The following is a 14,881-nucleotide window of genomic DNA, read 5'->3' on the forward strand; positions in this document are numbered from 1 at the left end:
TTATTTACTTTGTAAAGATGTTAGACATTATTAATTCCGTTCTGTTTAATGCTCATGTGTGAAGTTGATGTTTCAAAAGTTATTGTGATATTTTATGTATGTACTCATGTCATAATTCCACTGATGTATATGTTAGTTCGATTCTTTTGTAAAGCCTGTACTACAAATGTTATCTGTATTATTATGTTCTTTAATGATGTATTTTGTACCTTTGTAATTGTATTCTTATGTTATAAAATTGTAATTGTCACCAGTTCATGATATTATTAACTTGTTAGTTACATTTCACTGCACACGTTTCTGTTGGTCATAGTACATGGACAATATGTGAGAAGTAGGGACTGATAGTGTTTGCACGTGTGTTAATAATTCAGCAAGGGACTGGATAACAGCATTGCTGGTTCTAAGGACAATTCCAAAAATTTTGTGAGTGGACAAGTGGTGGTTTATGGACTTGCTATATTCTCCGCAAGACTCTTCAATGGTGATTGTGCACCTGCACAGTCACAACAGATGGCTGCTGGCTATCTCTACAAGGACTACAGTGGGTCTACATCTTTGATGATCCATCAATACCATTATTTCTACGAGGACTGCAGTGGGTCTGCACCTCTGGTGGCCCACCAATACCGTAATCTCTACCAGGACTACAGTGGGTCTACTCTGTGATGACCTACCTACCAATATTCTTGAAAACGTCGACTGACTCTGCTGTGGGTTTACTCTGTTGTGGCCCATTACCTGTCTGCATGTCGAGTCAGCACTGTCTTTCCGTTGGAAGGACAACACTACTTCTTCAAGACTGCATGGAAATCCACTACTTCTGTGTGCATTTTCTTTTACTGCTCAGACTTTGAGAAAAACTCTGCATTTTTACTGTGATGAACAATCTGGACTGTCTTTATGGACTGTGAGAAATTTTTAGCTTTTGACCAACATTGTATCAATAAGTGTGTGCATTTGATATCTTTGTTATTGCAATTATGAAAAATTTTTTCAAATCTGTATTGGCCACTGCCCAACCCAATTTGTAAAATTTTTTGTGGGGAGCATGGTGTCTATGTAAGTAGGCTGTTTATGTTTTCTTATTGGCAACGTTACGTAGCGCTCAATATGAAAATCACTGGCTGTGCTGTGTGCAGTCTGTGGCTGCTTTGCATTGTTGTAATACTCGCCATTGTAGTGTTAGGCAGCTGGATGTGAACAGCGCGTAGCGTTGCGCAGTTGGAGGTGAGCCGCCAGCAGTGGTGGATGTGGGGAGAGAGATGGCGGAGTTTTGAAATTTGTCATGAACTGCTATATTTATATATGATGATATCAAGGTAAATACATTGTTTGTTCTCTATTAATATCTTTCATTTGCTAACTATCCCTATCAGTAGTTAGTACCTTCCATAGTTTGAATCTTTTATTTAGCTGGCAGTAGTGGCGCTCGCTGTATTGCAGTAGCTTGAGCAGCGAAGATTTTTGTGAGGTAAGTGATTTGTGAAAGGTATAGTTTAATGTTAGTCAGGGCCATTCTTTTGTAGGGAATTTTGAAAGTCAGATTGCGTTGCGCTAACAAAATACTGTGTGTCAGTTTAAGCACAGTCCTGTATAATTGTTCAAAGGGGACGTTTCAAGCGGTCGCCCTCCGTTTCTGGCGGTGGCGCCGCTGTGGCAATCGCAGCTTTGGTGTCTCCCTCTGGTGGGAAAGGGGAAAGGTTGCTGTTCACATGCATTTAAGGGGCGCTATGAGCTCGCCAGTCGGTTAGTCTGGGGTCAGTCTGGGTCAGTCTGTCGTCCCCAGCTTGCTAGTCTGTCGTCCCCAGCTTGCTAGTCTGTCTCTCGTCCGAATTTGTGAGGCAATTAGCGTCGGTCTGACGTCCGGAGTGCTATTATGTCTGTCGATCGGATCAACCTTTAAAGCCGGCAAAATGACAGTCTTTCCACTCCGTCAGTAAGAGAACTCAGCGAGTGATCGCCCGGTCGGGACTTAGTTCCTGTATCTGAGTCTGCGCGTTACGTCGCCAGTCTGCTCGAGTTTGCTCAGGCAATAGTCATTGGCGGTTGGATCGATCGATTGGTCGGTCGCGCACTGAGACACAAGATGACTTGTTCGTCTTGAGCGTCGGTACATGTGAGGTCGCCACCTGAGTCCAGTGTGCCGCGGCGTATAGTGAGGGGTAGTGACTTTGCGGTCGACACGAGAACAACAGGAGTCAACCCACGACATCAGTCTGGCCGGCGCGAGCTGCGACGCCGTGGTGTAACTAGTTCTCCGAGCACTTCTGAGCCCATTCAGTTACCATCTTGTGGAGCTTGGCTCGATCCTTTCCTGATGCAGGGATGTCGTTTTGCCAGTGGGCGTGTTTCCTCTGCATGGTTGGATCCGAGCCCGTATTTCCGCCGTCGTGTGTCTGGAAGTGAGTGGGAGACGCACCAGCAGTGCAGTCGCGACGGAACAGCAGTCGCGGACGGAGCAGCGGGCAGTCGGTCGGTTGGTGCGTACCAGGAAAGACGGGAGATCGGCGCGCCTTCCTGCGTCCGTTGAAGCGGCTGGCAGCGGACAGTTCAGGAGAGCGATTTGGGGGTCCTGCGCCAGGTCTTCTCCAGAAATTGCAGTTTATTAGAAGTTAAGTGATTGGTGATATGTTGTGTGATTTACTGTTGTTAAATTCTTCTTGTTTTCTTGGTCAGTCTCTCGTCCCCAGCTTGCTCGTCTGTATCTTGTCCGCATTTGTTAGGCAGTTAGTGTCTGTCTGTCGTTCCGAGCTGCCTCTGTCATGTTTGTCGAATTTGGTGTGTTAACGAATTTATTGCTTGGAGTGTCACGGCCTAATTCCTGAAATATGTTTTGATCTTGCCTATCATCTTGAGAGGCGGTATCTGTGTACTGTAGAGCATGTTAACTTGCTTGGCCAACCTTGTATAATTTTATATAAGATTGCATTTCATGGGCTTTTATTTAAATGATCATTTTAGTATATAAAGTTGCCACCCTTTCACCGTAAGACTTTTCTTAGAAGTTAAAATCAAGTTGCACCTTCGGTGGCAAAGTTAATATTTTAATTGTTAGTGTTTTGTACCATTTCCATCCCTCCTACGGGGTGCATAGTTTGTGTGCTTGTGTGAATTGTTAAAACCTTTATTTTAAAGTAATCTGGTGTGTTGTAGATTTGCACCAGTGTAGTCTTTCTGAGGTTGTTGTGAGCGGTCGTAACTACGGGCGTGTCAAAAGGGAGCGGCAAGGTTCTCATCCCAAAAGCTCATACAGTCAAAAATTTGTTTCTTTCTGCCTCTGAAGAAATTGTGACTTGGTATTTAGAGGGTGCTTTGTGATTATAATTTTAAATCTGTTTTTTTTTTTTTAAAAAGGCTTTAGGCACCATTAAATTGAATAAATTACCATTTGTTAAAAAGGAATTTGCTTATGATTTCATCAGTTACTCCCTGGCAACTACTTCCACGCTCACATAGTGTGATTAAATGTGCTAATGTTCTTGATGAATCGCTAGTAAATAAAATAAATTCTTAAGAATATTCTTTGAAAATAAATCCACGGTTCAGTCCATATGCAGTTAAATTTCTTCAGGCTTCTGTCGCTAAGTGAGAAACCGTCTCACATAAGATATGGCTGCTAACTGCAAGACGGGGGCAGCATACGTTGTTCAGTGCTGTTTCTATGTTTTCAGCTGAACGGGGAGGGTCTACAAGGGTAGCCACTCAAAGTTAATGCCTCTGACAGTTCAATGTAGCATTCACTGTAACAGTAATATTTTTAATACTTAGTCCACCGCTCCAGATCAACTTTAGAACTAAGTACAACCCACTAGACAACATCTCTCAAAGATAACACTCTGCTTCTCAGAAGAAGTTAATCCCAATTAATTACAGAACAAGAGGCATTATGTATTCAGTATTCTACATAAGAATACTACAAATGATTGAATTTCTCTTATTATCAAGATCGAAAGTTAAATTTCTGGCGTTATTTAGCCACAAAATGCAGTTACAAATGGGGCAGAGTTCAGTTTTCACACACTTCGCTCGTCACAGTTTTGTGATTGTGTGAAATATCACTTACACTGCGGTGTCTTCTCAGTGCTGTGTTCGGCGAGTCGACTTCTGCAGATAACTTACCTGCTCATTGTTTGCCGTCAGCTAGTTCGGAAATAAGTGGGACCATTTCATTCAAGATCTCAATTGCGTTACAAAAGGACAAAAAATTGGAGTCTTACTTACATAGTAGGAAGACAATATTAATCAACCCGGTTTTTACATAATACACTGGAACTATGAACCATGACTACTCAGATGTGAGTAGTTAAAAGGACCCTCCTATCCTTAATGTCTTTTGTAGTTACGACGGTTTCAAAGAGAGGGGGTAGCGTCCTTTCTCTATGCTGCTGTGGAAACGGCAGCCATCACTATCTGCGGTAATAACATATGTCTGATCGTCGTTACGCTAGATGATACATGTCTTAAACGATCGCATTTTGCCCTGCTGCCTTGTGCTTGTTCCACTCTCACAGGCAGTTTTTGCCTTTTGACACAGACGGCTTCGTCAGCACTACTTCGACCAATTTGCCTCACTCAGAAGCACCCAGACAGGTTGCCTTTCCTAACACAAATTAATCATTTGTATGAGCCATGTTCCTACAAAAAAATTAGTATTGTTATTTCTTTATCTAATTTCATGATAGTCTTAACTGTCGATGTTCAACAATAGCTTAAATGTTTAATATGAGTACTAAAGTATGTAATAGTAACTCTGCCTCCTAATGGCTTCGAGTACATCACTCTCTCTGTCTGTTAAATTATAAAAAAGTGATGAAAAAATTAATATTCCATCATAGCAAAACTCTTACAATGTTTTCACTGCTATTTTCAATACCGTAAATGAGTTTCAAACAGTAACAGCGTTCTTAATATACTAACGGGGAAAAATCGAAGCACCAAGGGGTTGTATGACGGAAGGAAAAGTTGATAGGCGTGTTACTACAACTGAAAGATGATGTCTACTCACATTTCATGCACGTCGCCCCCTATGAGGATGCAAATCAGATTTGCTTTAAATACACGCTGTAACTGTCGTGAGAATTAGTTATCTTTGAGATAACGTGAATTTTCATTACTCTATGTTAATTATTTTTTTGTGATCCGATTTTTTCCGTCAGTATTAGTTGCAGGAAATTTCCCATAGCATTTATGTTATCTGTCACATGATACAAATCACAGTATTATTTTTATGTTTGAGCTTCTCAACTGTTTCACTGTCTCACAAATATGCTTTGCGTCTACTCTGACGTAATAAAATAGATCTTGAAATTATCTTCCATACTCGCTTGCAGGAATGTATTGTCAGATTTTTACATCAAACATATTTTCAGATACAAACTCTGATGCAATGCCACAGTTATAGTTCTTCAGTGACTCTACAGCTGAATAACTACTCAGTTTTTACCCTCACTTTAAATCCTGAGAGAAACTGGACAAGTCTGCGAACAGATATGCACAAAAGATAGATTGCAATGGCGGCAACCAGAAGTAGGAAGGCGAGGATATCGAGCAGCAGCCACTGCCACCAGTGCAGGTCGAGGGCAGCACTGCGCAAGTGAGGGGCCCCCTTGTGACGTATCACGTACTCCACCCACCGCACGGCGCGCTCCAAAGAGTCCACCTGGTGCTCACGGAATATCGACGACAAAGTTCTCATGCTCTCCCTGTACCTGAAAAAAAAAGATACAGATCAGAAAATGGCACTTCAGAACAAAGTGTATGAGTATATTCGTCTCCTTCTGTAAATCTTCCATATTGTTAAAATTCTACATGGATTTAGAAATTATATTCAGCCTCAGAATAATTAACCGAAAGTTCCACGAAACAGAAATAAATGGCGTTGTGACTGGCATTGCTTCAGTGATATCTTGAATACCAATCATTGAGTTTGTTCCCCTTTTACGATTGTACACTACTGGCCATTAAAATTGCTACACCACGAAGATGACGTGCTACATACGTAAAATTTAACCGATAGGAAGAAAATGCTGTGATATGAAAATGATTAGCTTTTCAGAGCATTCATATAAGATTGGCGCCGGTGGCGACACCTACAACGTTCTGACATCAGGAAAGTTTCCAACCGATTTCTCATACACAAACAGTAGTTGACCGGCGTTGCCTGGTGAAACGTTGTTGTGATGCCTCGTGTAAGGAGGAGAAATGCGCACCATCACGTTTCCGACTTTCATAAATGTCGGATTCTAGCCTATCGCGATTGCGGTTTATCGTATCGCGACATTGCTGCTCGCGTTGGTCGAGATCCAATGACTGTTAGCAGAATATGGAATCGGTGGGTTCAGAAGGGTAATACGGAACGCCGTGCTGGATCCCAACGGCCTCGTATCACTAGCAGTCGAGATGACAGGCGTCTTATCCGCATGGCTGTAACGGATCGTGCAGCCGCGTCTCGATCCCTGAGTCAACACATGGGGACGTTTGCAAGACAACAACCATCTGCACCAACAGTTCGACGACGTTTGCAGCAGCGTGAACTATCAGCTCGGAGACTATGGCTGCGGTTACCCTTGACGTTGCATAACAGACAGGAGCGCCTGCGATGGCGTACTCAACGACGAACCTGGGTGCACTAATGGCAAAACGTCATTTTTTCGGATGAATCCAGGTTCTGTTTACAGCATCATGATGGTCGCATCCGTGTTTGGCGACATCGCGGGTAACGCACATTGGAAGCGTGTATTCGTCATCGCCATACTGGCGTATCACCCGGCGTGATGGTATGGGGTGCCATTGGTTACACGTCTCGCTCACCTCTTGTTCGCATTGACGGCACTTTGAACAGTGGACGTTACATTTCAGATGTGTTACGACCCGTGGCTCTTCCCTTCATTCGATCCCTACGAAACCCAACATTTCAGCAGTATTATGCACACCTGCATGTTGCAGGTCCTGTGCGGGTCTTTCTGGATATAGAAAATGTTCGACTGCTGCCCTGGCCAGCACATTCTCCAGATCTCTCACCAATTGAAAACGTCTGGTCAATGGTGGCCGAGCAACTGGCTCATCACAATACGCCAGTCACTACTCTTGATGAACTGTGGTATCGTGTTGAAGCTGCATGAGCATCTGTATATATACACGCCATCCAAGCTCTGTTTGACTCAATGCCCAGGCGTATCAAGGCCGTTATTACGGCCAGAGGTGGTTGTTCTGGGTACTGATTTCTCAGGATCTATGCACCCAAATTGCGTGGAAATGTAATCACATGTCAGTTCTAGTATAATATATCTCTCCAATGAATACCCGTTTATCATATGCATTTCTTCTTGGTGTAGCAATTTTAATGGCCAGTAGTGTTTTTTTTTTTTTTTTTTTTTTTTTTTTTTTTTTTTTTTTTTTTACAGAACTTAGTATGACTTCATTTCTGACCATGCTCTCCTTAGGACAAAAATTTCAAGTTACTCAGGATATACTGACTTAGTACAGAAGGATAGTTGTATGTGGTCACATGCTCATCAAGTATAACTGACCATAACTTCTTGTCACATCTATCTTTTTCCCAAATGTATAAGGCTGCAACTCACGTTGATTGTGAGCTACGTCTGGTCTCTTTCACCACTTTACAGAAGTAGTGACTGATGGAAGCACTGGGCCAACTTTTCTATACTGTCTCCGTTAAAATTATTGTTAGTTCTTATCCAGAAACTTAATCAGGTTTCACAGGAGAGTGCATTGACATAGACAACTCAATTTCAACTGTAACAATGGGGTTCAGTAGGTTCCCTGTCTGCACGTGTTGTTATAGTGTTAAGACGACATAGCTAAATGGCTATGTATGCACCCAAACAATGCAAATTTCTCTTTATTTCTAGAGTCTAACGGCCATGGACGGTGTGCAATTTACTGCTGTACTGAATGCATGTGATTAACAAGAAATTGCCAACATTTATGCATGTATCTACCAAGAAACTCATATTAAGACTCGAAATTGTGTTCCATTCAGTGGAATAGTTATATCAACCCTCCTCCCATGAACCATGGACCTTGCCGTTGGTGGGGAGGCTTGCGTGCCTCAGCGATACAGATAGCCGTACCGTAGGTGCAACCACAACGGAGGGGTATCTGTTGAGAGGCCAGACAAACATGTGGTTCCTGAAGAGGGGTAGCAGCCATTTCAGTAGTTGCAGGGGCAACAGTCTGGATGATTGACTGATCTGGCCTTGTAACATTAACCAAAACGGCCTTGCTGTGCTGGTACTGCGAATGGCTGAAAGCAAGGGGAAGCTACAGCCGTAATTTTTCCCGAGGACATGCAGCTTTACTGTATGATAAAATGATGATGGCGTCCTCTTGGGCAAATATTCCGGAGGTAAAATAGTCCCCCATTCGGATCTCCGGGCAGGGACTACTCAAGAGGGCGTCGTTATCAGGAGAAAGAAAACTGGCATTCTACGGATCGGAGCGTGGAATGTCAGATCCCTTAATCGGGCAGGTAGGTTAGAAAATTTAAAAAGGGAAATGGATAGGTTACAGTTAGATATAGTGGGAAACAGTGAAGTTCGGTGGCAGGAGGAACAAGACTTTTGGTCAGGTGACTACAGGGTTACAAACACAAAATCAAGTAGGGGCAATGCAGGAGTAGGTTTAATAATGAATAGGAAAATAGGAATGCGGGTAAGCCGTTATAAACAGCATAGTGAACGCATTATTGTGGCCAAGATAGACACAAAGCCCACGCCTACCACAGTAGTACAAGTTTATATGCCAACTAGCTCTGCAGATGACGAAGTAATTGAGGAAATGTATGATGAAATAACAGAAATTATTCAGGTAGTGAAGGGAGACGAAAATTTAATAGTCATGGATGACTGGAATTCGTCAGTAGGAAAAGGGAGAGAAGGAAACGTAGTAGGTGAATATGGATTGGGGGTAAGAAATGAAAGAGGAAGCCGCCTGGTAGAATTTTGCACAGAGCACAACTTAACCATAGCTAACACTTGGTTCAAGAATCATAAAAGAAGGTTGTACACATGGAAGAAGCCTGGAGATACTGACAGGTTTCAGATAGATTATATAATGGTAAGACAGAGATTTAGGAACCAGGTTTTAAATTGTAAGACATTTCCAGAGGCAGATGTGGACTATGACCACAATCTATTGGTTATGAACTGTAAATTAAAACTGAAGAAACTACAAAAAGGTGGTAATTTAAGGAGATGGGACCTTGATAAACTGACTAAACAAGAGGTTTACAGAGTTTCAGGGAGAGCATAAGGGAACAATTGACAAAAATGTGGGAATGAAATACAGTAGAAGAAGAATGGGTAGCTTTGAGGGATCAAGTAGTGAAGGCAGCAGAGGATCATGTGGATATAAAGACGAGGGGTAGTAGAAATCCTTGGGTAACAGAAGAAATTTTGAATTTAATTGATGAAAGGAGAAAATATAAATATGCAGTAAATGAAGCAGGCAACAAGGAATACAAACGTCTCAAAAACGAGATCGACAGGAAGTGCAAAATGGTTAAGCAGGGATGGCTAGATACAAATGGTTCAAATGGCTCTGAGCACTATGGGACTCAACTGCTGAGGTCATTAGTCCCCTAGAACTTAGAACTAGTTAAACCTAACTAACCTAAGGACATCACAAACATCCATGCCCGAGGCAGGATTCGAACCTGCGACCGTAGCGGTCTTGCGGTTCCAGACTGCAGGGCTAGAGGACAAATGTAAGGATGTAGAGGCTTATCTCACTAGGCGTAAGACAGACACTTCCTACAGGAAAATTAAAGAAACCTTTGGAGAAAAGAGAGCCACTTGTATGAATATCAAAAGCTCAGATGGAAACCCAGTTCTAAGCAAATAAGGGAAAGCAGAAAGGTGGAAGGAGTATATAGAGGGTCCACACAAGGGCCATCTACTTGAGGACAATATTATGGATATGGAAGAGGATATAGATGAAGATGAAATGGGAGATATGATACTGCATGAAGAGTTTGACAGAGCACTGAAAGACCTAAGTCGAAACAAGGCCCCGGGAGTAGACAACATTCCATTAGAACTACTGACAGCCTTGGGAGAGCCAGTCCTGACAAAACTCTACCATCTGGTGAGCAAGATGTATGAGTCAGGCGAAATAACCTCAGACTTCAAGAAGAATATAATAATTCCAATCCCAAAGAAGGCAGGTGCTGATAGATGTGAAAATTACCGAACTATCAGTTTAATAAGTCACGGCTGCAAAATGCTAACGCGAATTCTTTACAGACGAATGGAAAAACTAAAGCCAAACTCGGGGAAGATCAGTTCGGATTCCGTTGAAATGTCGGAACACGTGAGGCAATACTGACCTTACGACTTATCTTAGAAGCTAGATTAAGGAAAGGCAAACCTACGTTTCTAGCATTTGTAGACTTAGAGAAAGCTTTTGTCAATGTTGTCTGGAATACTCTCTTTCAAATCCTAAAGGTGGCAGGGGTAAAATACAGGCAGCAAAAAGCTATTTACAATTTGTACAGAAACCAGATGGCAGTTATAAGAGTCGACGGGCATCAGGGGAAAGCAGAGGTTGGGAAGGGAGTGAGACAGGGTTGTAGCCTCTCCCCGATGTTATTCAATCTGTATATTGAGCAAGCAGTGAAGGAAACAAAAGAAAAATTCGGAGTAGGTATTAAAATCCATGGAGAAGAAATAAAAACTTTGAGGTTCTGTCAGAGACAGCAAAGGACTTGGAAGAGCAGTTGAACCGAATGAATAATATCTTGAAAGGAGGATATAAGATGAACATCAACAAAAGCAAAACGTGGATAATGGAATGTAGTCGAATTAAGTCGGGTGGTGCTGAGGGATTTAGATTAGGAAATGAGACACTTAAAGTAGTAAAGGAGGTTTGCTATTTGGGGAGCAAAATAACTGATGATGGTCGAAGTAGAGAGGATATAAAACGTAGACTGGCAATGGCAAGGAAAGCATTTCTGAAGAAGAGAAATTTGTTAACATCGAGTATAGATATAAGTGTCAGGAAGTCATTTCTGAAAGTATTTTATGGAGGGTAACCATGTATGGAAGTGAAACATGGACGATAAATAGTTTGGACAAGAAAAGAATAGAAGCTTTCGAAATGTGGTGCTACAGAAGAATGCTGAAGATTAGATGGGTAGATCACATAACTAATAAGGAAGTATTGAATAGGATTGGGGAGAAGAGAATTTTGTGGCACAACTTCACTAGAAGAAGGGCACGGTTGGTAGGACATGTTCTGAGGCATCAAGGGATCACCAATTTGGTATTGGAGGGCAGCGTGGAGGGTAAAAATTGTAGAGGGAAACCAAGAGATGAATACACCAAGCAGATTCAGAAGGATGTAGGTTGCAGCAGGTAGTGGGAGATGAAGAAGCTTGCACAGGATAGAGTAGCTTGGAGAGCTGCATCAAACCAGTCTCAGGACTGAAGACCACAACAACCTCCTCAATAGTTATGTGATCTACCCATCTAATCTTCAGCATTCTTCTGTAGCACCACATTACGAAAGCTCCTGTTCTCTTCTTATCTGAACTATTTATCGTCCACGTTTCACTTCCATACAAATTCTTTCAGAAACGACTTCCTGACGCCTAAATCTATCCTCGGTGTTAACAAATTTCTCTTCTTCAGAAACGCTTTTCTTGCCATTGCCAGTCTACATTTTATATCCTCTCTACTTCGTCCATCGTCAGATTTTTGCTCCCCAAATAGAAAAACTCATTTACTACATTTAGCGTCTCATTTTCTTATCAAATTCCCACAGCATCACCCGGTTTAATTCGACTACATTCCATTATCCTCGTTTTGCTTTTGTTGGTGTTCACCTTATATCCTCCTTTCAAGACACTGTCCATTCCGTTCAGCTGCTCTTCCAGGTCCTTTGCTGTCTCTGACTGAATTACAATGTCATCGGCGAAACTCAAAGTTTTCATTTCTTCTCCATAGATTTTTCCGTTTAATGCCCTCGACTCTTATAACTGCCATCTGTTTTCTATACAAATTGTAAGTAGCCTTTAGCTCGCTGTATTTTACCCCTGCCACCTTCAGAATGTGAAAGAGTATAATCCAGTCAACATTGTGAAAATCTTTCTCTAAATCTATAAATGCAAAGATGGTTCAAATGGCTCTGAGCACTATGGGACTTAACTTCTGAGGTCAATAGTCCCATAGAACTTAGAACTACTTAAACCTAACTAATCTAAGGACATCACATACATCCATGCCCGAGGCAGGATTCGAACCTGCCACCGTAGCGGTCGCGCGGTTCCAGACTGTAGCGCCTAGAACCGCTCGGTCACTCCGGCCGGCTCCTAAGATACGTCGTAGGGTCAGTATTGCCTCACCTGTTCCTACATTTCTACGGAACCCAAACTGATATTCCCCGAGGTCGGCTTCTACCAGTTTTTCCATTCGTCTGTAAAGAATTCGTGTTAGTATTTTGCAGCCGTGGCTTATTAAACTGATAGTTCGGTAATTTACATCTGTCAACACCTGCTTTCTTTGGGATTTGAATTATTATATTCTTCTTGAAGTCTGAGGGTATTTCGCCTGTCTCATACATTTTGTTCACCAGATGGTGGAGCTTTGTTACGCCTGGCTCTCCCAAGGCTGTCAGTAGTTCTAATGGCATATTGTCTATTCCCTGGGCCTTGGTTCGAGTTAGATGTTTCAATGCTCTGTTAAACTCTTCACGCAGTGTCATACTCCTATTTCATCTTCATCTACATTCTCTTCCATCTCTATAATATTGTCCTCAAGAACATTGCCCTTGTATAGACCCTCTATACACTCCTTCGACCTTTCTGTTTTCCCTTCTTTACTTAGAACATAACTTGGGCAAATACAGAACACTGTTTTTACCAGGGCGTGCAATCATTATGGGCAGCAGTGCATGCATTGCAACGTGCTCTCATGCTTGTCACCAGTTTGGAAAGTAGCTCTACCAGCATAGTTGACAACTGCTGTATGGTCGTTGGTGCCTGTAGACCTGCTGATATATGTCTCCCTACCGTATCCCACATGTGCGTGATGTGATTTAAGTCAGGGGAATGTCCAGGTCAACTCATCCGCCGAGTATCCTCTCACTCCAAGAGGTCCACCACTTGTGCTCTTCGAAGTTATCGCGCCTTTTCATCCATAAAAATGAAGTCAGGGTCGAATGCTCCCCTGAAAAGACGCACATTTGGAAGGAGCACAGTGTCACGATATCGTTGATCAGTGAGTGTATCTTGTTCAAAGATTTGGAGATCGGTACGCCTACCACCGCCATAACACCTGGACTACTAAATCTATCATGTTAGACAATGTTCCTGTGTGCATTACCTCTCACCATAAGAGGATATAACCACAATCACATGTCAGAATGAATTTGCTCTTGTCTGAGGAGATAAAGATGGTCCAGTCCTTGACCAGCGAGTGTACCGTATTCAAAGATTTGGAGATCGGTACGCCCATGCAAGATTTTGCCTGCCACCCCCATAACCCCCGGACTACCAAATCTATCATGTTAGACAATGTTCCTGTGTGCATCACCTCTCACCATAAGAGGATACAACCACAATCACAAGTCAGACTGAATGTGCTCTTGTCTGAAGAGATAAAATGACCCCACTCTTCGTTGGTCCAGTCCTTGACCAGTGAGTGTACCGTGCTCAAAGATTTGGAGGTCGGTACGCCCATGCAAGGTTTTGCTTCCCACAGCCATAACCCCTGGAATACCAAATCTAACATGTTAGACAATGTTCCTGTGTGCATTACCCCTCACCAAAAGAGGATACAACCACAATCACAAGTCAGACTGAATGTGTTCTTGTCTGAGGAGATAAAGTGACTCCATTCTTCTTTGGTCCAGTCCCTATGCACTTGGCACTATCGCAAACGGTTCCTTTAATATGCGGGTATTAACGGAATGACAAGTGCTGGTCAGCGAGCAAAGGGATCACCCCCATCCAGCCACTATTTGACGTTTGTCTCTTCTTGCCTTCAGGACAATGTAGCCGTCAACTGCTGCTACACCTCACCGTGGTCAGTCACCTCCCTCCTTCGCCCAGCAGTACCAATGGTTTGTAATGCTCCCCATGCACGTGAAATAATGCTATGAGCAGTACCAAATTCGTGGGCTGAACTCATTACACTTTATGTTTCCAGATTCCCGATGATTGTTCACCTTGTGTAATCAACCAAATTTTGTTACCCACTTATGTCGACAGAGCACCCCAATTGCTAGCTGATAGACACACACTGTCATTCCCAGTTCCCTCAGTTGTATGTTGGGTGGCTGGCCCTACCTGAAGTTATAGTCAGGCCGGCTTCACACCATGTGGCGTTGAACTTCCCGTACACGACTAGGAGACCACTGGAAACACACTGCCAAACTTTCATTCACTCCCGATGAGCTATTATTAGGTATTAGTAAGTTATGTTACTTTATCTATCATGTCATTAAGTTTTTCCTAGCACTGTATATACCTTTACTGTTGATAACCGAGGGGGAGATTGAGGGTGAAAGTGAAAAGCGTGAAGAAGAACATCTTCGTTCAGTATAAAGCAGTGGACAAGAGCACCAAGGGCAGATCACCTACTATTTAGTGCAGCTCATAGAAAAAAGATAAAGATGCATCGTGTGATCGCAAACATCCATTGACGGATAGACAGAAGAATATACATATATACAGTGTTGCCTACTTAAACGTTTCGATGCAAGAATCTCTGGAACGATATAGAGTGAAAACCGAGTTTCACGATGAATGTCAGGCAGAGCTCATGAAAGTAAACACTGTGAGACGTTCTAAAATGTAACCAAATATTATTTTCAACACAAACTTAGGTTTTTTTTAATGAACTATTTATCACGCAAA

The 14,881-nt window shown here is 42.5% G+C and overlaps 1 protein-coding gene across 1 annotated transcript in view; it reads right to left on the reverse strand.

The window, feature by feature from the left end:
* Positions 1–5,310: 5,310 nt before the first annotated feature.
* The window catches only part of LOC124776648 (UDP-glucosyltransferase 2-like), a 90,404-nt gene continuing 80,833 nt past the window's right edge, over positions 5,311–14,881 (reverse strand). The window contains exon 7 of the mRNA XM_047251735.1: positions 5,311–5,711. Coding sequence (XP_047107691.1) covers positions 5,432–5,711 — 280 coding nt within the window. The 3' untranslated portion in view covers positions 5,311–5,431. The remainder of the gene's footprint in view (positions 5,712–14,881) is intronic.

This window comes from Schistocerca piceifrons, chromosome 2 (genome assembly GCF_021461385.2).
Source record: "Schistocerca piceifrons isolate TAMUIC-IGC-003096 chromosome 2, iqSchPice1.1, whole genome shotgun sequence".
In the NCBI taxonomy this organism is placed as follows: Eukaryota; Metazoa; Arthropoda; class Insecta; order Orthoptera; family Acrididae; genus Schistocerca; species Schistocerca piceifrons.